The sequence below is a fragment of the Passer domesticus genome, chromosome 14, assembly GCF_036417665.1.
Source record: "Passer domesticus isolate bPasDom1 chromosome 14, bPasDom1.hap1, whole genome shotgun sequence".
Taxonomy (NCBI): domain Eukaryota; kingdom Metazoa; phylum Chordata; class Aves; order Passeriformes; family Passeridae; genus Passer; species Passer domesticus.
Genome location: NC_087487.1, coordinates 19,411,944 through 19,435,865, shown reverse-complemented (window position 1 = coordinate 19,435,865; position 23,922 = coordinate 19,411,944). Strand labels below are relative to the sequence as shown.

At 51.9% G+C, this 23,922-nt stretch overlaps 1 protein-coding gene across 2 annotated transcripts in view; it reads left to right on the top strand.

Annotated features, from left to right (window-relative positions):
- ITGA11 (integrin subunit alpha 11) overlaps positions 1-23,922 on the top strand; it is a 41,410-nt gene that overhangs the window by 2,183 nt on the left and 15,305 nt on the right. Inside the window, exons 1-13 of one of the 2 annotated variants that reach the window (XM_064388504.1) lie at positions 2,249-2,585; positions 6,043-6,154; positions 12,451-12,560; positions 13,385-13,476; positions 13,761-13,875; positions 15,144-15,271; positions 15,786-15,934; positions 16,900-17,044; positions 18,667-18,832; positions 19,778-19,848; positions 20,298-20,442; positions 22,053-22,201; positions 23,184-23,324. In XM_064388504.1, the coding sequence (XP_064244574.1) occupies positions 2,534-2,585; positions 6,043-6,154; positions 12,451-12,560; positions 13,385-13,476; positions 13,761-13,875; positions 15,144-15,271; positions 15,786-15,934; positions 16,900-17,044; positions 18,667-18,832; positions 19,778-19,848; positions 20,298-20,442; positions 22,053-22,201; positions 23,184-23,324 (1,575 nt within the window). In that variant the 5' untranslated portion in view covers positions 2,249-2,533. Of the gene's footprint in view, positions 1-2,248; positions 2,586-6,042; positions 6,155-12,450; positions 12,561-13,384; positions 13,477-13,760; positions 13,876-15,143; positions 15,272-15,785; positions 15,935-16,899; positions 17,045-18,666; positions 18,833-19,777; positions 19,849-20,297; positions 20,443-22,052; positions 22,202-23,183; positions 23,325-23,922 lie in introns of those variants that run through there. The other variant, XM_064388505.1, reaches the window with a different exon arrangement.

Sequence of the window (23,922 nt, the reverse complement as noted above, 5' to 3'; positions counted from 1 at the left end):
GGGAGGGGACCAGGGCCCCCCAGCGCCTCCCACTGAGCCAAGGATTCCCACAATTCCCAGGAATGGGAGCAGGGCCTGGAAAGGGCCATGATGGGAGCTCCTTGTTCCCCCAGAGCTCCTCGTTCCCACCAGAATTCCCAAGATTTCCACCCCCCATCTGCCAGTCCTGCCCCATTTTCCGGGAGCCATCCCGGAATTCTGGGGGCTGATCCCAGAGATCACCACAGCATTTGGGGGCTGGATCCCAGGATCCATCCCAGCATTTTGGGGACACTGAATCCAGGATCCACCCCACAATTTTTGGGAAGTTGATCCCAGGATCCATCCCAGAATTTGGGAGGCTGATCCCTGGATTGACCCCAGGATTCTGGGGGGGAAATCCCAGGATTCATCCCAATATTTTAGGGAAGCTAGATCCAGAATCCTTCCCAGAACTTTGGGAGCAGATCCAAGGACCCTTCTCAGAATTTTGGGAGGATAATCCTGGGATCCATCCCAGTATTTGATGGGGGTGATCTCTGTTTTCCTGTGTGGAAGAGGCTGGAATTCTGCTTCCCTGTTTTCCTGGCTCTGGGAAGAGCTGATGCTGTGGGAGAGGCTGGAATTCTGCTTCCAACTTTTTTTTTGGAGCAGTTCTCCGGAGCTCTGAGCTCAGCAGAGCTGCTGGATCGGGAATGAGGGATCCACGTGCTCCGGCTTGGAGCTGCTCCCGGGTATCCAGAGGGACAAATCCCAATCCCAAATCCAGCTCTGCAGTGGGGTTTGCTGTTCCCGAGCATCCATCTTTCCCTAGGAAGTGGGAAAAGCCTCTGGAGTGGGATAAAATCCCTGCACGCCCCACCTCCCCAGCTCCTCCTGCACTGAAATCTGGGAATCTGGGGATTTGGGAATTTGTTGTCATTCCTGGCCTGTGTTTACATTCCTGGTTTCCAGCCTGGCTCTTCCCAAACTCCCGAGGCAGCCGCATCCAAGGCCGGACGCCTCCCACAGGTCGGGAACAGCTGGAGCCTGGAAAAATCCAGAAACCTGCTGGGATGATCCCAAAAAACAGGGAAGGGAGGTCGGGAGCGCGGTGAGATGGAAGCACAAAATCCCGTGGGATTTGGAGGAGCTGGGATTTGGATCCAGGGATTTGTGGGTGCCATTCCCACCCATGGAGAGGGGTTGGAATGGGATGAGCTCCCCATTCCATGACTCCATGAGGAATTCCTGCTGTCCAGAGGTTTTTCCAAACAAACAAAAGCTTTTCCTGGATCCGGGGGTCAGCTGGGAGCACACGGCCGGAGCAGCCTCCTCCTCCTCCAGGGTTTTTGAGGAGTCATCCAAGGATTTTAATCTGGGAAAAACACGGGATCTTCCCTTTGGGAATGGCTGATGTCATTCCCAGATCTGCATCCAGCTGAACTCGCTCCCTGGGATGAAACATTCCCTGTTTTCTCCTCCCCTCTCCCAGTTTTTCCCCTTTATTTCCCCCCAGTTTTCCCCCCTCTCTCCCAGTTTTTTCCTCCCATTCTTCTCAGTTTTTCCCTTATTTTCTCCCCAGCTTCCCCTCACTTTTCTTCCCAGGTTTCTATCCCACTTTTTCCCAGCCTTCCCCCTTTTCCCCCAGTTTTTCCCTCTCCCCTCTCTCCCAGTTTTCCCTGTTTTCCCGGAGGAGGTGACACCTGGACACGGGTGTCCCCTTGGAACCCTTCCCGTCCCTGTGGGATCCCACCAGGAGAGGCCGGGATTCCAGGTGGGAATTCCCGGCTGGCACAGCCGATTCCAGGCTGGAATCCCCAGCTAGCACAGCTGATTCCAGGCTGGCATTCCAGGCTGGCACAGACCTGATTCCAGGTTGCAATTCCCGGCTGGCACAGCTGATTCCAGGCTGGAATTCCCACTTGGACCAGCCGATTACAGATGGGAATTCCCGGCTGGAATCCACTCCCTAAAGGGTGGCACGGCCTGGAGGCGTCTGTCCCCATTCCCATCCTTTCCTGCTGCACCTCATCCCAGGGTTCCAGGTGGGCATTCCCGGCTGGCACGGCTGATTCCAGGCTGGAATTCCCGACTGGCACAGCCAGTTCCAGGTGGGCATTCCCGGCTGGCACAGCTGATTCTAGGCTAGAATTCCCGGCTGGCACAGCTGATTCCAGGTGGTCATTCCCTACTGGCACAGCTGGTTCCAGGCTGGAATTCCCGGCTGGCACAACTGATTCCAGGCTGGAATTCCCGACTGGCACAGCTGATTCCAGGTGGGCATTCCCAGCTGGCACAGCCGATTCCAGGTGGGCATTCCCGGCTGGCACAGCTGATTCCGGGCTGGAATTCCCACCTGGAATCCGCTCCCTAAAGGGTGTCCCGGCTGGAAAGGGCCGTCCCCATTCCCATCCTTTCCCTCCTCCCCGTTCCCTGGTCCCTCCCACTCCCTCCCAGCGCTCTCCCGCTGTCAGGGAGCCGGGAAAAGTTTGGGATAAGGGACGGGATCTGGGATCGGAGCTCCCAGTCCCGCCGATGCTCGGGAGCGGGGTTTGGGGCAGCCGGCGATTCCATGGATATTCCCAGCGGGATTCTCCTGGCCTGCTCCCTCTGCCTCCTGCCCGGTGAGTGCCCATCCCAATCCCCCCCAAAAAAACGGGAATGGCTTGGAAAAAACGCTGGAGAAACCTTCACGCGGCTCTTGGAAAAGTTTTGCTGGGAGCTGGAGGCTGCTGGAAAGGGATGGAGATCCTGGAATTCCCGGGAAGCTCCCGGTCCCTCCTCGGTCTTGGAGCGGGATTAATCGGGATAATCCCAAAGGATCGGATACTGGGGGGGAAGGAACGCTCCCTTTTCCCGAAATCCAGCTTTTCTGAGGTTTGCCCCGTTGGAAAACCGGGAATGCTCGGGGTTAAATTTAGGAGAGGCTTTAGGCGGAGTTTAATTCCAGGAGCTGATCCTGCGGCTTCTCCCGTTCTGCTCCGGGGGGCTGGCATGGATTTTTCTGCTTTTCCCCCCGTTTTTTCCTTGGGAAAAGCGGCTCCCCATTCCTGCTTTAATCCCATCTGGAATCCACCCGCTCTGGGAGCCGCCAAAGTGAGAGGGAAAATGGGAAAAAAACCGGGAAAAAATCGGGAAAAAAGCGCTTTTCCCCACTGCCAGGAGCTCGGCCACCGGCTCGCGCCTCCTCCAGCTGCAAACATTCCCAAACTTCCTGCTGGAAAACGCGCCAGGCTGCTCGGGGTTTTTATGGGATTGGCGCTTTTTTGGGATTTTTTTTCCCTTTCTGCCGGGGGATCCTTTCAAGGGAGCCGCGGCCGAGCTGCTTTTCCTGGAATAATTGGATCCATGTGTGGACGGAGGGATGGATGTGGCTCTGGAATGGGATGTTGGAAAAATCCTGGGAGCTGCCCGATTCCCGGGAAATTCCCCCATGGACACAGTGCTGGTCATTAAAGGGGGGATCATGGAAAGGGGATTTGGGAATTCTGCCTTGGGATGTGTGGAAATGATCCCTGAATTTGCTCCTTGGGATGAAACATTCCCTGCTTTTCCCTCCTCTCTCCCAGATTTTTTTCCCCATCCATGAATTTTTCTGGCCATGAATTTTCCACAGGGATTTCCATCCTGGGGAGTTCCTGTCCCTGGGTGTTTCTGGATCCAGGCATTTTGTGGGAATTCTGCAAACACAAGGTCCTGCTGTAGCAAAGCCCCTCCGGAGCTTTGGGAAGCAATTTTGGGAGAGCAGGAATGGTTTTTTGGGAAACAATTTTGTGGGAAGGCAGGAATGTTCCAGGATGACTGAGCTTCTGTTCATCCCCAGCATTCCCGGCCCTCCCATCCAAATCCCGGGATTTTCCCTAAAGCCAATGACAAACTCTGGCAGCTGGCAGCATTCCCTCGGATTCCCAGGAATTCAAGCCCACCCTGCTGCTTCTCAGAGTTCTTTCCCAAAATTTCTTTATCCTTTAGAAAGTTTTCCTTGTTCAGCCCAATATTCTCTCTCTTCAGGAATTCCACCCTGAGCTCCGGCAGTGCTGGAAGCCAGGGGAAAAAAAAGCTGGATTTTCCTGGCAGTCCAAGAAAAACCGGGATATTCTTCCGGAGAATCAGAAAACTCTGGGGCAAAGGCAGCAAAATCCAGCCCCAAATTTTCATGGAAGCAGAACCAGGGTTGGGAATCATGGGAAAGCTTCCAGGCACTTCCCAGAGTTCCTTTTCCAGCTGGGAATCCCAAGGGATTCAGGGCAATTTTCCCCTTTTCTCCCCAGTTTTTCCAATTTTTTCCCCAGTCTTCTCCCCTTCTTTCCCCCATTTTCCTGGTGCCGGTACCTTTGGAATCATCCCCATCCCAGAAATTTCCCTTCCAGGACTTCTTTCTATCCTGATTTTTACCCTGGAGGAAAGGTGGATTTTGTTCCCATCCTTCTTTCCCAGATTTTCTTGTTTCCCAGTATTTTTCCTGACAAGAATCAAATGCAAAATCCAGGAAAATTAAGAGGAAAATCCATCCCATCCTGTCCGATCCTTCCTCTGCATCCAAGACTCTTCTGGATGTTGGAATTTCTCGCTGGGAATCCGAAGTTCCCAAAATTCCCTCTGATTCCAGGGTGCTCTGATGCCCTTCCCCCTTTCCCATCATTCCATGGCCAATCCCAGCTTCCCTCTCTCCCGAGGTTTTCATTTCTTTGGGATGTGAAATGAGGTCAACGCTCCACAAAATATCTTGGCTCTCATCCCTGTCTCCTGGGTTTTTTTTATCCCAGGTTTTTTATCCTGGCTTTCTAGAATTTCTTTCTGGATCATTTGGAAGTTCTTTTCCTTGGAATCCATGGCCGGATCCCTCCATTCCCTGCTTCAGGAGCGGATTTGTTCCTAAGATTCCAAACATTCCCTTTTTCTCCGACATTCCTGCCTATCCAAACATTCCCATCCTGGATTTTTCTGCCTGGGAAGGAGCAGTGCCAAATTTTCCTGCCGACAGCTCCTTTATATCCCGAGGAATTCCAAAGTGAGCATCCCATCCCTGTCCTGGAGGAGGATTCCAAGGTTTTACCTGGAATTCAGGGAATCCAGTCTGGGGTATCCAGGTTATCCGTGTCCATCCTGCTGCTCTATCCCAGAATTTGGGATGTCCCTCTGTTCCCATGGATAGCATCTCCAACATTCCCAAAATTCCCACTCCTGGAGGAATTCCTGATTTCCCAATTTCCCACCTGGATCTGGCTCCTGGCACAGGGAGGAGCTGCCAGACAATTCCCAAATTTTGCTCAAGGGAATTTCTCTGGAATTTGTCCCCTGTGAGCCCCGGAATCCCGGGATCGGGATGCCGTGGATCCTGCTCCCGCTGTTCTGTGGGAAGCAGCATTTTCCAGAGGGAAGGGACCAATCCCAAAAATCGCCCTGTCCCAGCTGAAATTCCATCCTTAGGGATATCCCCCTCTGGAGCTGCCTCTCCTCAGCTCCTGCTCCCACAGGGAATGGGAATCCAGCTTTGGATCCTTGGGAAAACCCTTGGGAGTGGCTGGGATCCCTTTTCCATGGATCCCATCCAGTGATCCCCATGGAAGTGGCTGAATCCATGGATTCCACAGGGAGGAGTTCCTTTCTCCTTCCCTTTCCCATCCTGGCTCCAGGGAATTCCCAGGATGAGGTGTTGAGGGTTGGGAATGGGCTGAATTCCAGGAATTCTGAATCCTAAATGAGCTCTGATCTCCATCCCCAGGGCTGGATGTTCCCTGGGAACTCCAGGATGGAGAGTGGAATTTTGGGAAGCTGCAGATGAGATGGGGCTGGAATGCTTTGGAATTCCCATCCTGGCTGGGATGGGAATGGATCAACCCATCCCTGTTCCTGCAGCATCTCCAAAAATTCGAGAGCAGCTTTCCTGGGATGGGCGAGGTTGGAAGCGCCTCTGGAATCATCAAATCCAACCCCAAATGGAAGCACCCGGAGCGGGGCTGGGGTTGGAATAATCCCATGGCTGGAACCTCTCTGAGATTTCGGAATTCCGAGTTCATCCATGTGGAATTGGTGTTTTCTAGCTTTTTGGCTGACGGATCCTTCCCTTTTTTTCCCCAGGACTTGGGAATTCCTTCAACATCGACACCAAGAGGCCCCAGATCATCGCGGGATCCAGGGAAGCTTTTTTTGGATACACGGTGCAGCAGCACGACATCGGCGGGAAGAAATGGTGAGTGGGCTCCAGGAAACCGGGAATTCCAGAGGGAATTTCGGTGGGAATTACACAAATCACCCCAAATCCCCTCCAGAATTCCCAGGATGTGGTTGCTCCTGGAGGTGCTGAATGAAGGAAAGGTTTTCCTTAAGAAAAGAGGAATTTTCGGTGGGATAAGGGAATATTGGGAATTTGGGAAGGGTGGGTGTGGAGGAGTGTCCTGGCTGGATCACGATTCCTTGGAGCTCCCCAGGGCTGGAATCCTGTCTGGAATTTGGGTCCAGGCCATCCTGGTTTTTGCAATTTGCTTGGAGGAGCCAGGGCCTGGAGAATGGATCCATCGGGAATGTGGGATGAGCCTGGGATTGGCTCAGGTTTGGGATTTGGGGTGGGTCTGGCTGATCCCAGGGATGAATCCAGGGCCAATCCCAGGGGATCCCACCCAGATGTTGGCAGAGACCTCTGGTGCATTCCAGGGGCGTATCCGGATGCTCCAAACCCCATGGAATTCCCTGGGATTCAGGATCTGCCCCCCAGGTGGATGAATCCAGCCTTAATCCCATAATTAATGCAATGGATACTCCTGGAATTCTGGAATCCAACCCTTGCCACCTTTGGAGAACCCTCCAGTACCCTGAACCTGAGATTCCCATTCCATGGAATTTGGGAAGTTGGGGTCTCTCATTCCGTGGCTCCCAGCCCCGTTTTCCACCAGGACTGGGAGTTTTTCCCATTGGAATTGTTCATCCGATGGAAGGGCTGATGCCTTGGCATGAAAGTTGGGAATTCAGTGTTTCCTGGGATTCTGAGGGAATTGCTGGAAAATCCCAATTTTGGGAATATTCTCATCCCAGCTGTATCCATAGGAGCTGTTTTAGCTCCATCCCAGCTGAGGGGCTGCAATTTCTGGGATATTTGGGATCTCTTATCCCATTTTTCCAAGTCATCACCACTGATGGGGTGGCCAAGGGCTGAATTCCCTGGAAACCAGGAAGTTTTTCCTGCTTTCCCAAGCACGACCAAAGACCATCCCTGGCTTCTTTTCCCAACTTTTCCTGCCAACATCCGCAGGATCCACCTCTAGTTTTTCCTCCTCTTGGTTCCTCTGCTTGGAAAAATGGAATTTTTTCCAGCGGGATCCTCTGGATGGACACGGACATAAAAACTCAGGACAACGCTGCTGGAATCTGCAATTGAGTGGGAAAAAATTCCAAGGAAAAAAGTGGATGCAGCTGAAGAATGGAGAAATCTGAGAGCAACCAGAAACCTCTGGAATAAAAACCATGGATGTGCAGAGGGAGCTGGACAAGAATTCCAGGCGCTGGACAATTCCAGGTGCAGGATAATTCCAGGAGCTGGCAGGACACGGAAGGAAAGGGAATGTCCTGAAACCCCAATTCCCACTGAGCATCTTCCAATCCCGTCCCAAAGAATTCCACAAAATCCACTGGAATACAGCAGAGCCTCCGTGGTTCTCCCAGAATCCCGGCCATGGATGTGCCGGGGCCCAGCTGCCAAATTCCAAGCGCGGAATCCGAGGATTTTGGCACCTCTCCTTCAGTCTGAGCCTTTTAATGCTGCTTTTGGCTGCCGGGAATTGTTTGGGAACGGATTCCAAGAATTTTGTGTTTATGTTTTTTTTTTCTCCATATATTTCTAAAGGAATATTGGAGTGGCTCCAAGCAGATTGGATTTTCCAGGTATTTTTGGAAGTTGGGAATTTTCCCCTTTTCCAGACTTTTCAAGGAACCACCCAGACTCATGGAAGTGCATCCCAGAGCGCAGAAAATCCATGAGGAAAATCTGTGAGGAAAAAATTTGGGTTATTAAACTCTGGGGGGGGGAAAATTCCACTTGGATATTTAAGGCTGGCAAAGCTCATCCATGTGGGATTTGATTTTGCTCTGGCGTTTTCCAGAGCAGTGAGGGGTTTCCAGACCTCCTTTTCCACACTTTTTCCATCTTTTCCGTGGAGCTGGAGGTGCCTTCTCCGAGTGGGGATGGAAAAGATGACAACAGGTGCCTGGCATTCATCCCAAAAACCACTGGAGCTCCATGGAATGGCAGCTTCCCGCTCCTGGAGCGGGCAGGGAAAGGGGGTGCTGGAATTATGGGATCAGAGCATTCCCAGCGTCCAAACTGGGGATTTTTGGGAAAACTGGGAAAAATGGGAACTCCCTGTGCTGCTGGGACAATTTTGGGATAAGGAGAAGGAATTCCTGGGGGATGAAGGGGTTTTGGAGGGTTTGAATCCCAAATCCTGGCAGGTTGGACACTGTGGATGGGTTTTGTTGGGAATAATGAGCAGAATTCCCACAAACAGGATGTGTATCCCTTAAAACCTGAGAGCTCTCATGGGAATGGGAGTTCCTGGATGTTTGGGGCAAACACAGCCTGGAATCTGATGGAATTTGGGAAGAATCTTCCTGCAGGCCCCAGAGCGGGGAAAAAAGGGAAAAAAATTCCCACCATCTTTCATCGCCCCCTTCCAAGTGTTTGTCCGGAGCGCTCCCCATCATTCCAGGAGCTGTGGCTGGGAGAGTCCTGGAGTTCCTTTTCCAAGGAGTCCTGGAGAGGGACACCTGGAGCCCGATTCCTGGAATTTTTTGGGATGCTGGATGCTCCTGGGGAGCTTTCCCTATTCCAGCCTCATATCCCATTTATCCAAAGGGAAGTTCTGATCCCAAAACTCCTCCCTGAGAGCATCCCAAAGTTCCCTTTCCAAGGAATCCTGGAGAGAGGGACAAGCAGTGGTGACAAATCCGTGTCTGGATCCCAAATGCCAGAAAACAGCGGATAATGGGAGCAAAGGCAGCCCGAGGAACTCTGGAATACCATGGGCAGCAGGAATGCCACATTCCCAATTTTCCTGGAGTTTTTCCCCCATTTTTTGGGATGTTCAGGAGGTGTTTCCAGGCAAGGCCTCTCCATGGTTCTTGGCTCAGCCGGGATTTTCCACGGAGCTGTTCTGGGATCTGTATCCACAGGGTCCTGTGGGATCTCCAGCTTCCCTCCGGAGATTCCCAGTAAAACAGAGAATTTCCCAGGTGACTTTTCCCAATCTCCCACTCCAAACAAACCCGTTTCCTTCAGAACCACTGTTGATTCCCAGATTTTTTTGCCACCCCATCCCTGGAATGTTCAAATCCAGCTCGGAGCAACCTCTGGAAGTGGGGCTGGAATGACACAAACCATTCCAGGATTTTCTTGAAAACAAGGCCAAAAAAAGGGGAAATCCCCCAAAAAACTGGGAATAGGGTGGTTTGCCACAGATCCCGCATCCCAGGGTCGGGGGGAGAGCCAGGAGCAGACATTATGGAATTCTCTGCGCTTCCATCAAAATATTCCAAGCGCTCCAGCGGCGGCCAAGCCACGGGAGAATTCCAGCCAAGAAAACCTCTGGCAGGAGCCGGAAAACAGAAACCCCTGGAAGTGTTTTTCCAGATCAGCACAATTCTGGCTTTGAATCCAGCCAAAGGATTTTTCCCTCTTTTTTTCTTTTCCCTCCTCCTTTTCCCCTCGGCCGGGCTCAGACTGGGATCGTTCAGGATCAGGGCCTGGAGCTCAGGGCTGGAATGGGATGAGCTTTAAGGTTTTTCCCACCCAAACCATTCCAGAATTCCTGGATTTTGCTGGTTTGGAGCCTTTCCCAACCTGCAGGCGTGGACACATCCCATTCCCAGTCTGGCTGGAAAACTGGGAATCAGGACCCAGCACTGAGCAGTATCCTGGGGTATTCCTGCTTTTCCTCTCCTTATGTTTTGGGGATGAAAGTTAAAAATCCATCCTCAGGCAGCTCGGAGCAGTCAGAGCTTTTCCCACTTAATCCCTGTTGGGTTTTTTCCCTTTGTTTTCTCCGGGAGCAGGGAACGGAGAGGGAGGCGAGGCAGGAATTGTTTGGTTCTGGTTTTCTTTCAAAGCCTCCGTTTTTGGCCAAGTTGTGATGCAGGAACCACTTCCTTCTTGGGAATCCAGGGAAAAATCGGGAGACTTGGGATGATCCCAGCATGTGTGGAGGGGAAAAGCTTAGAAAACACCAGGAATGTCTCCCTTCTATAGCAGGATGCTCCAGTTTTCTTGGGATGAGCTGGTTTATTTGGATATTTTTGGGAATTTGGGATAACCCATCCCAAATCCCTGAATTTTATTTTGCTTTTGGAAGGAAAAATCCAGGATTTCTAGCCCGAGTTTCCAAGTAAAGGAAGAGTGGAGCAGCATCCCTAAAAACACCTTCCAAACAGCTGGAAAAGCCTTTTTCCCGAGCTGCCAATTTCCATAAGGATTTGACAGCTCCAGCTGATGAATCATTCCCATTTATCCGAAAAGGGAAAACAATTCCATTGTTTTTTTGGGAGACAAGAATTCCGGCTTCGGGAGCTCCGCAGCCGCTCCTCATTCATGGCAAAAGCTGGGAATGTTTGGGTTTCCTTTGGGTTTGCCTCGTCATCCCAAAGGGATGAGCCGACCCTACTGGTTTTTTGGGAATATTGATTAATGGGTGGTGTAATCATATTAATGTGAGAATGTTAATTCATGGAAAAGTCTCCAAGAGGATTCCCTGCAGGATGGGGGGCACATCAAGCTGGAGCTGCTCCCAGAAGTTCATGGAATTCCATGTATCTGAAATTCTTTGGGAATTGGGAATTACACCAGGAGATCCTCATTTTCCATGGAGCCTCCACCTTTATTCCTCCTCATCCTCAAGGTTTTCCCATTCCCCTTCCCGATCTTCCACCTTTTCCCTCCTCTCCACAACCAAATGGATGTGGGAGTGTGGGAGAGCCTCAGGAAAACGAGCCAATTCCTGAAAAATCCCAGATTTTCCTGGATGCCGTTGCGGACAGCTCCAGCTGGAGATGATTTTCCCGTTGTGAATTCCCACATTAAGCCGTAATTCAGGAAGTGCTTCCATGAGAATCAGATTCGGGAGCTTTTCCTTGGGTGAGCGATTCCGGTTTGGGATAAAAGAATGGGATGTTTGTCTTTGGAGCAGCAACATTTTTAAGGAATGACAATTCCTGGTCTAACAGGGAACATCTGTGCCGGTGGCTTTTCCAGCTGCTGGGAAGGGCCCTGTGGAACAAAAGAGCTCCTGTTTATCTGGAGATCCAGACTGGGACGGTTGCATCCATAAGATTTTTGGGAAGCTAAAAAATAAAAATAAAAAAATCCCATTTATTTTGGGAGCGGGAGTTGCTAACATCTCGTGGTGCAGAGGATTTTTGGGATAGCCTGGAATGAAGGGATGGATTCCTTAGGTCCTGAGCTCTTCCTGCTTTTGGGTTGCCGGGTTGGAATGCTGTGGGCAAGAAAAAGTGGGAAAAATGTTTGGATGTCCCAAAAATATCTCAGCTGGAAGTTGGTGTCCTTGCTGGGGAGTGGGATTTAGCAGCTCCCTTCTTTTGGAGAGCAGGAAAATTCCCAATGCCCACTGGAGATCCCAATGTTCAGTTCCTGATGTTCAGAATATCAAAGCAAATTCCGTCCTCCAGAGTTTTCCTGGGGAAAATTCCTTCCCTCCACTGGAGATCCCAGTGTTCATCTACCAGTGCTTGTAGCAACCCCACCTTGGAGAAAATTCCTTTTTCCAGGGTTTTCCCTGGGAAAACTCCTTCCCAATTTCTTCACCCACCCCTGGAGATCCCAATGTTCAGCTCAGGGCTGTTCATAACAACTCCGGGTTGGAGCAAATTCCCTTTTCCAGGATTTTCCGGGGGAAAATTCCTTGTGGATCCCAGTGGGATTTGCTGGAGGCGCTCCACCAGCTCCTTGTTATTCCTTCTGCTTCTGCTGGAATCCTGCATCCGTATCCATGTCCTGGGAATGAAATGGAAGTGTCTCCACATCCATGTCCTGGAGATGTTCTGGGAATGAGGTGGGAGGTGTCCCTGCCCGTGGAGGGGGTTGGGATGAGAAGATCCTTAAGGTCCCTTCCATCCCAAACCATTCCATGGCCCTACGGAGAGGCTCCTCCATAGGCAGGGGAGAGAAGGGACAATCCATAATGATTCTGAGGGATTTGGTGCCATCCTGGAGCTGCTTCCTTGTTCCTGCGGGTGCTCCCAGATGGGTTTGGGTTTTTCCTCCCTGCCGTGAATCCGTTCCTTGATGCTGATGGGAATGAATTCCACAATTCCAGGTGCCAGAGTCACATTCCCAACTTTTTCCTCTTTCCAGCGGGAAGAGAAGGAGAAGCTTTCCTTCCGCTGAAGTTGGGGCCCTCTGCTGTCACTCCCAAATCTGGGAATCGTGGCTGAGGAATCCTTTTTCCCGGGGGATTCCCGGTGCTGACGGCTCCGTGTTTTCCGCAGGCTGGTGGTGGGAGCTCCGTACGAGTCCAACGGGCAGCAGAAGACCGGAGACGTCTACAAGTGTCCAGTGCTGAGTGAGAGCCACGGAAACTGCACCAAGCTCAACCTGGGTACGGCGTTCCAGTCCCACACATCCCAAATTATCCCTGGAAAAAGGGATATTGGGAAGGGGTTCCTCCCTGGGAAGGTGGAATTCCCAGAGAAGCCCCTGGATCCCTGGAAGTGTCCAAGGCCGGGTTGGATGGGGATTGGAGCACCCTGGGATGGTGGAAGGTGGCACTGGATGGGCTTTAAATTCCCAAATTATTCCATGATTCCCAGTTTGCTTCCCAAAGGGGGAGCTCTGGCTCATGAGGAGCTGCGTTTTCCAGAGGAACAGTTGGATCAGGATTTGGGACACAGCTCGGTGACCAATCCCATTTAGGATTGACAGGGCTGCTCTGGGGCTGTTCCCGATTTCCGGGCTGTGCCATGGAAAGAACAGGGATTCCCTGGGAATCCAGGATGAGGAGCTGAGCCCTCCGAGGGGCTTCCTCCTTTCCAGCTCCCAGTCTCATTCCCAAAAAAAATTTCCTTCCTTGGCTGTTCATGTAGGAAAAACCCACATTTTCTAAATTTTTTCTCACCTCCCAGAAATCCCCAAAACCTGGAGTGAAGCCGGCAGAGATTCCTCTCTGGCACACAATTCCCAGTTGCTAAGGATATTCCAGGGGGCATTCCGGATTTCCCGGGCATGTCCCTGATCCCAGCCTCTCTCCCAAGGGCGGGTGATGTTGGGTTTTCCAAGTCTTTTCTCATCTGCCAAAAATCTCCAAAACCCAGAATTACGCCGGCAGAGATTCCTCTCTGGCACACAATTCCCGGTTCCTCCGGAGATTCCAGGGGGCATTCCAGATTTCCCGGGAATGTCCCTGATGCCAGCCTCTCTCCCAAGGGCGGGTGACGCTGTCCAACGTGTCGGAGCGCAAGGACAACATGCGCCTGGGCCTGAGCCTGGCCACCAACCCCAGGGACAGCAGCTTCCTGGTGAGCAGCATTCCTGGGAATGTGGGCTGGGAATTTGGGAATGCGCACCGGGAACGTGGGGCAGGACAGGGAGGTGTTGGGAGGTTCCTCTTGGTGGGTTTTTGTTTATGGAATGTAGGGAGATTTATAGAGATGTATTGATAAAATAAAATAGAATGTAATAAAATAGAACTAAATTGAATTAAAATAAAATTAAGTGAAATGGGGAAAAAATTGAATTAAAATAAAGCACATTCATGGAAAAGGGATCCTTTCAACCAAATCCTGCTTTTTTACCCCGCCAGGCCTGCAGCCCGCTGTGGTCCCACGAGTGTGGCAGCTCCTACTACACCACGGGGATGTGTTCCCGCGTCAACTCCAACTTCCGCTTCTCCAGAACCGTGGCTCCGGCTCTGCAGAGTGAGGACTGAGATCCCTGCTCCCATCCCTGCTCCCATCCCTGCTCCCATCCCTGCTCCAACCCCATCTCCAATCCCTGCTCCCATCCCAGCTCCAATCCCATTTTGGCTGCACAAAACAAAGCCCTCGTTGACCAGGAGTTAAACATGTTGGAATTTGGGAATTTGGAGCCGGGATTTTATTTTGGAGGGTTGAAGTGAAGCTTCCTGCCTTTCCTGGAGCTGGGAGGGATTCCCAGAAGGCTGTCCTGCTCCTGGGAGCTGCTCATCCCATGGGATGTGATTCCCCAGCCCCAGAACCCCTCTGGTGTTGGTTAATTCCCAGGGCAGATGGACCGGTAAAAATGGGATTTGGGGGGATCGAGGCAGGAAAGGCAGAACCCATCACCAAATTCCCAGGGCATAACGAGGGGCTTGGAAAAATGGGATTTTCGGGATCAAGGCAGTAGAGGCATCATCAAATTCCCGCTGTCACTTCCCTTGTTATGTTCCAGCCCTTGCTGCAAAGGATAATTGGGATTTTAGGGAGTTTGAGGAAGTGTTTATTTAATGGGATGCAGGGTCAGCTCCTCTCCCTGATTCCCGGGATGGGATGGGGATGGAGGCACGCAGAGGATCCCAGTGATCCATGAGTGACTCCAATCCATGGATTCTTTCATCCATAAAAACCTGTGTGGTGAAAGAGCAGCCGATAAATCTCTGAAATCCAGGATCATCCAGCACTTTTCCAAGGAATGCTGTAAAACTTCAGCAAGACTGAGATGATCCTGAGCAATTTTCCCCACTGGAAAAAATCCTTAAATCCTTCCTGCTCCGGCTGCAGAGCTGAGCCCTGGGGTCCCCTCCGGGGCTTTTGGCTGCCTCGGAGCTGAGGATTTCATGGGAAGGGAGGAAATGCCCGCCTTGCTTTCCATGGCAGGGCTGAGAATGACTCAGGGATCAGGAACGGCTCTGCGGGAGGAACGGAGCCGGATCCTGCTCCTCTTTGAAGTGTGGAATGATATTAAATGGGATCAAATTCCAAAGCTGAATCCCAAATGATGCCGCTGAGTGTTATTCCTAGGAAGTGATCCCATCTTTGCACAGCAGAGAGGATTCCTGTGGCTTCTCCCCACCTTGCTGGAGCCCAAAGTTCTTTCCCAAATTATTGAAATAAGATTTTTTTCTTTTTCCTCAAGAAATCCTGAGAGGAAGTACCTGGCTGGAAGGGCAGCCGTAAACCTGTCCCTTTGCAAGAGCACTTTTAATAAATCCCTGGATTTTCCACAGGATGCCAGACCTACATGGACATCATCATCGTTCTGGATGGATCCAACAGCATTTATCCGTGGGTTGAAGTCCAGCACTTCCTGATAAATATCCTGAAAAAGTTTTACATCGGTCCTGGACAGATCCAGGTGAGGCCCTGAACCGTTTGCGTCATCCCAGGGCCGTTCCCAATGTCCCTTTTCTGCCAAGCTGCTGGAATTTGTCAAAATATTGGGATTTTTTTACTCATCCCATGGGAAGAAAATGCTCCCATTAATGAACCTAAGTGAGCTGTGGAGGGATCCCCATCCCAATGGGAACAGGGAGGATGAAACCCCATGGAAAGGAGCTCTCCATGCTCTTGCTTCGAGTAATCATGGGTGATTCAGGCAGGAATTTCAGCAGGAATATCCCAGATTGTCCCAAATAACCCAGTTTGGTCCCACAACTGGAGATGTTGTGGTTCCAAACTGGCACAAAACCTGGGAGCAGAGCAGTAGGGAAAGCCATAAAATTGGGAGTGAATAGTGATCCCATGGAGGGAAAACCGGGAATGAGCGTAGAGAATTTTACCGCGGCTGGTGATTGCCGTGGCTGACAGCGCTCGTGGTGGACAGGACCTCGTTCTGTTGGCCTTTTTGGTGCCATTCCCATCATTCCCAGGTGGGAGTTGTCCAGTACGGAGAGGACGTGGTCCATGAGTTCCACCTGAACGACTACAGGTCCGTGCAGGACGTGGTGGCGGCCGCCAGCCACATCGAGCAGCGCGGGGGCACCGAGACCAGGACCGCCTACGGCATCGAGTTCGCTCGGTAAAACCCCTCCCACTCCCGCTCCTGTCCCCAGGAAAACCTTCAAATCCATGGTTTTTTCCCCTCCTTCCCTCTCCCTTTGTTTTCCTTGCTGCTCAAGAATGGGGAAATCACCAGGTTTGTAGGAAAATGTGATTTAGGGGAAGCTTTGAGTGGTGCTTCCCAAAATTGCTTGTTTGCAGCTGGGGCAGGCCCCGGAATTGTGGCTTCTCCCTGGAAGCCCCCAGGGAGGAGCTCCCAGCCCCAAAATTTAACCCCAGGACCTGGAGCTCTCCTGGAAATCCCTGGAGAGTCCCCAGGAACTCACAACAGCTCCACCTCCTCCCTTTCCAGGGACAAATCCTTTCTCCTGCACTTTTTCCTAGCAGTATTCCTGCTGGGAATCATGAAATTTTAGGTTGGAAAAGAAGTCAAAGAGCAGGTCCAGCACTGCCAAGGCCACCACTGACCATGTCCCAAGAGCCAGATGCATGTGGTTTGGAAATCCCTGCTGGAATGGCAATTCCAGCACTGGCCTGGGCAGCTTGGAAAAGTTTTAGATGGATCCTGGCCAGATCCGAGCAAGGTCCTGAACAATTTGTGTCACACAGAGTCCCCAGCCCTGGTCAGTGTCCCTTTTCCATAAATATGCTGGAATTTGGGACTATGCTTTGTCAAAATGGTGGGATTTTGGCAGGAGTGGACAATAGGATGAAGAAATTTTCCCTCACAGGGAAAGGCCCCAGAGGCCAAGGCCAGAACTCTGCTGGCCAACCCAAGATCCATTCCCTCATCAAATTTTACTGAAGTACAGCCTCTTTCCTGCAAAAAGTGGGGAAATCCACATCCCAAAGCATTTCCCGAGGGTTCCTGCACCTCCCCAAGGGGCAGCACCCCAAAGACCCCTCGGGGCGGGCTCGGTGGGGCGGCGGAGCCACCACGGAGCTGGCGGGGCTGAGCAGCCCAGGGCATCTCTTCACTTGCAGCTCGGAAGCGTTTCGGAAAGGTGGCCGGAAAGGGGCAAAGAGAGTAATGATTGTCATCACAGATGGAGAGTCCCACGACAGCCCAGACCTGGAGAAGGTGATCGAGGACAGCGAGAGGGACAACGTCACCCGATACGCGGTGGCGGTGAGTGACGGGGCTTTTGGGTTGTGGAAGTCCTGCAGAGCGTGGCGGTGCTCCAGGAATCCCAAAGCAGCAGGACAGCCCATCCCCACTGCTCCTGGAGCATTCCAAGAGGTCCTGTCCACTCCCACTGCTCCTGGAACATTCCAAGGGGTCCTGTCCATCCTGTCCAAGAGGTCCTATCAATTCTCCATTCTAGAACATTGTTCCAGAATGTTTCTTCTGGAGCATTCCGAGAGCTCCTGTCCATCCCCACTGCTCCTGGAGCTTTCCAAGGGATCCTGTCCATCTCCACTGCACCTGAAACATTCCAAGAGGTCCTGTCCACTCCCACTGCTCCTGGAGCATTCCAAGAGCTCCTGTCCATCCCCACTGCTCCTGGAGCATTCCAAGAGGTCCTGTCCACTCCCACTGCACCTGGAGCATTCCAAGAGGTCCTGTCCATCCCCACTGCTCCTGGAGCATTCCAAGAGGTCCTGTCCATCCCCACTGCTCCTGGAACATTCCAAGAGGTCTTCTCCATCCCCACTGCACCTGAAACATTCCAAGAGGTCCTGTCCACTCCCACTGCTCCTGGAACATTCCAAGGGGTCCTGTCCATCCTGTCCAAGAGGTCCTATCAATTCTCCATTCTAGAACATTGTTCCAGAATGTTTCTTCTGGAGCATTCCGAGAGCTCCTGTCCATCCCCACTGCTCCTGGAGCTTTCCAAGGGATCCTGTCCATCTCCACTGCACCTGAAACATTCCAAGAGGTCCTGTCCACTCCCACTGCTCCTGGAGCATTCCAAGAGCTCCTGTCCATCCCCACTGCTCCTGGAGCATTCCAAGAGGTCCTGTCCACTCCCACTGCACCTGGAGCATTCCAAGAGGTCCTGTCCATCCCCACTGCTCCTGGAGCATTCCAAGAGGTCCTGTCCATCCCCACTGCTCCTGGAACATTCCAAGAGGTCTTCTCCATCCCCACTGCACCTGAAACATTCCAAGAGGTCCTGTCCATCCCCACTGCTCCTGGAGCATTCCAAGAGGTCCTGTCCATCCTGTCCAAGAGGTCCTATCCTCCATTCTGGAACATTGTTCCAGAATGTTTCTTCTGGAGCATTCCGAGAGCTCCTGTCCATCCCCACTGCTCCTGGAGCATTCCAAGAGGTCCTGTCCACTCCCACTGCACCTGGAGCATTCCAAGAAGTCCTGTCCATCTCCACTGCTCCTGGAGCATTCCGAGAGCTCCTTGTGGCTGGTGCTGCTTTTGGGATGCTCAGCTCTGGATTCGGCTGCTGGAGCCGGTTCCAGGACCAGGGACAGGCAGGACCCCAATTCCATAAGGAATTGCAGCAGTTCCCCTGTTCGTTCCCACAAAGTGGTGTCAGATCCAAGGATGGGGCTTCTCCCACGTGGACACCCCAAAGGGTTTTGGGAAGGTTTGATCCATCCTGGGAAAACGGCCCAGAGGAGCTGTTGATCCCCCATCCCTGGAGGTGTCCAAGGTTGGACAGGGCTTGGAGCAGCCTGGGGTAGAGGAAGCTGTCCCTGCCCATGGAATGGGATGAGCTTTAAGATCCTTCCCAGCCCAAACCACCCGGGAATTCTAATTCCATGAAAGTCTCGCATTTTATTCCCAACCAGGTCTTGGGTTATTACAACAGGAGAGGGATCAACCCCGAGGCCTTTCTGAACGAGATCAAGTTCATCGCCAGCGACCCTGATGACAAACACTTCTTCAACGTCACCGACGAGGCGGCGCTCAAGGACATCGTGGATGCTCTGGGAGAAAGGATTTTCAGCCTGGAAGGTGAGGGGTGCTCCTCCCCGGCACGTCCCAGGGCTGGGAATGTGCTGCTGATCCTTTTTTTCCCCGAATTTGGACGTGACTTCCGCAATATCTGAGCCTAAAATCCTGCTTGGAGTATCTTCAGATTTGAGGAAATGTCTTTATTTGGGGCGGTTGCGTCCCTCGGATATCAGGAGCAGAGATCCCTTTTCCAAAGGACACACCTCGTTCCGGCCAGCGGAATTCTGGTGGCTTTGATTTCTCCTTTTTATAGAAAACCTCGGAGATTTGGTATGGAGGGAATTTGGGCGTCAGTGTCTTCCTCATCCATCAAATTCCAGGCTTGTAAACAGGAAAACCCACACACAGGAGCTTCCTGGGGTGCCAGACATCGGGAGATTATGGGAATAATGTTGGGATTTTGGGTTTATTGGCTGAAACAAAATATCAGGAAATATTTCTGTCTTAAATGTCAGCTCTTATGACAACTTTGTTGCTCTCCCAAACTAAATTTATCTGAATTTCAGAGGAAAAATGCCGCCTGGAATGAACAATTGGAACAGAAGATGGAGGGTTCACACTGGGAATGAAACATCTTGAATTTGGGGATTTTGGCTCAAACCAGCTCACACACTCCCCACAAGTTTCCCAGTTTTCTCTGTCCAGCCTGGTGCTTCCCTGTGGAAGTTGCCCTGGATGAGGAATTCCCCCAGATGGAATTACAAAGCAAAAACCTCCAAATCCCCAATTTTGGGTGATCTTGCAGCTCTGCAGGGGGAGAAGCTGCGCCCCAGCTGAGCTCCCAGACCTCCCAGCAGCACGAGGTTGTGGAACGGGGGGATTTAGGGAGAAATGGGATCATCAGGAGGATGTGGAGCTGCTGGAGCAATTCCAGAGGAGGCCACGGAGCTGTTCCAGGAAAGCAAAACTCTCCATTAAACTCAAATTCCTTTTTTTTTTTTTAAGGAACCAACAAGAACGAGATCTCCTTTGGACTGGAAATGTCCCAGACTGGATTTTCATCCCACGTTGTGGAAGTAAGAGAGGAAATGTGGGAATTTTTTTGCTCCTGCCTTGTCCTGTTTATCACCCCCAGCTCCAGGTGGGAGATTGGGATTTGGGACAAATTATTAATTATGGAGTTAAATAATTAACATGAGGATAAGGAAATGCAGCTGGATTATCCCGTGGGAAAGGGAGGTGTTGGGAGACCCGAGCTTCCCTTAGGATCTGCAGCAGATCCTCCTGATGCCACAAACTCTTGGGAAGGACGTGCTGAAACATCCATGGAAAAAGCTCTTGGGAATTTCCTGGGGAGAAAAAACACATTGGAAAAACAGGAATAGGGTGGAAGTGTCATTCCAGCAGTTGTAAAACCCTCCAGCATTCCAGGTGTTTTTGGAAGAGCGGTCTGTGCGGGATCAGAGGGATGGAATCGCCTCCACTTGGGAAGAAATCCCATAAAATTGTTCCCGTTTTCCCACAGGACGGGATCCTGCTGGGAGCAGTGGGAGCCTACGACTGGAACGGAGCCGTGCTGAAGGAGACCAGCAGCGGGAAGGTCATTCCTCTGCGGGAATCCTACCTGCAGGAATTCCCGGAGGAGCTGAAAAACCACGGAGCCTATTTAGGTGGGAAAGCTGAACGAGGCCGTGCCGCCGCAGGGGGGAATTCGGGATTTTATCCTTAAAAAAGAGGAAGCACGGGGTATTCCTCGTGGGAGAGCTGTGGGATGCAGCGCAGGAGCATCCTCACCTGGGAAGAGCCCGGCTCCAACCCTGGAGTGGGGCACAAATGGGATTTAAATTCAGGAGCAGCCGAGCCGGCGGGTTATCCGCAGCTTTTCTTGGAGGGGTTTCAAAGCACTGATGGAATTTCATGCCTAGGCAGGAAATACCTGCTGGGTTAATCCATTCCATGTGCAGCCACTGGAGCTCTGGAACAAAAATATCAGCCTGGATGGTGAAATGCAGCCTCTCCTCGGAGATGTGGCTGTCCTGTGGGGGGAGAGAGGTGGGATTCAGTGGGATCAGCACCTCCAGGCTCTTCCCTGGGAATGGGGACACGTGGTTCGTCCGTGGGGTGACAGCAAAGTGTCCCCTGAGCTGGGATGGCTTTGGGTGTCCCATGGGAATCCCTGTGGGAGTTCAACTGGGCTCTCTTTTCCACTGCCTGGAGTGAGAAATCCGGGAATATTAAGGAATGCTGGTGTATCCTGCTGAGGAGCAGCCTGGGGGGCTCAGGGCTGGCGGTTGGTTTAGGAATATCCCTCCAGGAGGGGCATTTTTAGGGAAAAAGGGACCCCAGGTAAGGTTGGTGAGCAGGAAGGGTCCAAAAATCCCTGAAGATACTCAAAATTTAACTGGATGTGATTCCAGGGAATGTGATTCAGTTTCCTGATTGGCCAGACTTTGAGTTCCATAGAATCCCATAATTATGGAATGATTTGGGTTGGAAAGGAACTTAAAGCTCATCCCCTATCCCAGGTTTCTCCATGCCCCATCCAGCCTGGCATTGAAACATTCCAGGGATGGGGCAGCCACATCTTCTCTGGGCACCCTGTTCCACTTCTAAGGATTTCATTGGAATTTAAACCTGAGCCTGAAGGTTCAGGAACCTGGACTTGGGGTTGAAAACTGGGATTTGGCAGCCCCAGCTTTATATTCCTACAAAATCCCATCTGCAGCCATGGAAGTGCCACAGCCCAGGGGGTGATCCCAGCAGGAAAAAAGGGATTGCTCAGGGTCACTGGCTTAGGCAGGGTTATTTCCATCAGGAAGAATGGTTTTGATAGATTCATGGCTTTTACTGGACTGGGAATGTTGACATCAAGCACCAGGAAAGCTTTTCCTGCCTGGTGTTCCTGGAGCAGCGGGAGCCGCAACTTCCCAACACTCAGCACCTCACGAGTGTCTGTCCAACTTAACGTGAGCCATGAAATAAAACAGCCAGAAGTCCTGGAATTGCAGGGATTGGATTCACCTTCGATAGAAGAAGGATTTGCACAGGAAGTGGGAGTCAGGCAGTGCCAAAACTCCCAGCACAGCCCCGGCCGCGGCAGCACCGGAGCGGCTCGGAGGCACTGGGGTCCGTCTGGGTGATTTCATCTCTGCAAAAAATCCCAGTTTTTAAGCTTCCCTTTTTGGAAAGTGGCCAGAGCTGTGTCAGCAGCTGGGGGCTAATGGAAAGCAGACCCTGGGAGCAGGCAGGGAGTTCTCACTCCGTGTCCATCCGTCTCCAGGTTACACCGTCTCCTCCGTCGTCTCCACCAGGCACGAGCGGATCTACGTGGCGGGAGCGCCGCGGTTCAACCACACGGGCAAGGTCATCCTGTTCACCATGCACAGCAACAGGAACCTCACCATCCACCAGGCCCTCAAGGGAGAGCAGGTAATTCCAGCCAGGAATGCCATGCTGCTTTTCCCCCATGGAAAAATCAACCCTCTCCCTTGATTTTCCCGAGTTGGAATGGCTCAGCAGCACCGTGCAGCTGTGGATGTGGCAATGTCTTGGTTTGGAAAGACAGGTGTCTGCTAAGGAAGGCAGGAGCCTCCCTTGGAATGGAAAATGCAAACCCCCTCCCTCTGAGTTATTGTGATTTGGAAATTAAGGGGCTCTCAGGCCAAGATGTGGGAGTAGGAATGGCAGTTCTTTACTAGGACAATTAAAAATACAAATGCAATAGTACAAAAAAGAAAACAAACCACTGCCAGAGTCAGAATACAATCTGACAGCCTGTGGATCAGGGTGGTGGCACAGTCCCATCCCATGGGGGCTCAGCCCTCCTGCAGTGCCAGCTGTGCTTCTGCTGGAGCAGGGATCCTGCACAAGGGGGGAGTTTTCCTCTGCAGCTCCAGGGGGGCTGGAGATGGGCCTGGTGTTCCTCTGGGAATGCAGGGCAGGAGAAAGCTGCTCCTGTGGGAATGCAGGGGAGAAGAAAGCTGCTCCTCTGGGAATCCAGTGGGAAAAGGCTCTCTCTGGTGTCCCAAATCTCAGATTGTATCCAGGCAGGAATGCTTGGCTCCTCCCCTGGGCGGAGCATCACCCAATGGGATGATGGAATTTGATCAGCCATGCAGTGACGCTCACTGGCCATGAACAGAAGATCATTAATAATTAATGGCCCATGAACAGCAGAGATCTCCTGGAGGGAGGATTGGCTGTGGGAGAGATAAAGAAAAGTGTCCCATGAACAGAGAGAACTGCCCAGCTCTGACAGATGGGGATGGAATCACACCCCCATTTCCAGCCTAAGAGAGCCGGTTGTGGATGCAACCTCAGCGTGGCTGTGGCAGGGGTGGGATGTCCCTGTGGATGCCAGGGGATCCAGGGGGATGGTGGCATCATCCCCACCCCGTCCTGTCTGCCCCAGATCGGCTCCTACTACGGCAGCGAGATCAATTCCCTGGACGTGAACGGCGACGGCGTCACCGACGTGCTGCTGGTGGGCGCGCCCATGTTCTTCAGCGAGGGCAGGGAGAGGGGCAAGGTCTACGTCTACGCCCTGCAGGGGGTGAGTGGCACTGGGGACATCGAGGGGACATTTGGGTGCTCCCGTGGCAGCTGTGTCCCCCGGTGGGGTCTCAAGGGAGGGGTGGAATGGGATCTTTGCCACGTGGGAATGTGGATGTCCCTCTGGAGAAACCATCTCCAGCCATGCGGCATCCTCCAAACCTGGTCCCTGCAGGGAGAGCTCAGAGCCCCTTCCAGAGCCTAAAGGTGCTTCCCTGTGGAAGTTGCCCTGGATGAAGGATTCCCCCAGTTGGAATTATGAAGGAAAAACCACCAAATCCCCAATTTTGAGTGATCTTACATGGAATTAATATGAAATATTAATTATTATGGAATTTGTCTTTATTATGGAAGTTATTATTACCACAGAATTATTATTATTATTATTATTACTATATAATTATTATTAGTAGTACTGTAGAATTATTATTACTATTATTATTACGATAGAATTGTTATTACTATAGAATTATTATTAATGTCATCATCCTCATCATCAAATTATTTATGTAGGGTGCAAAGCAGATGTGGGGCTGGCTCAGGGGGGCTCAGGGCTCCTCATTCCCCAGGGATGTGCTCCAAAATCCCCAATCCCTGGG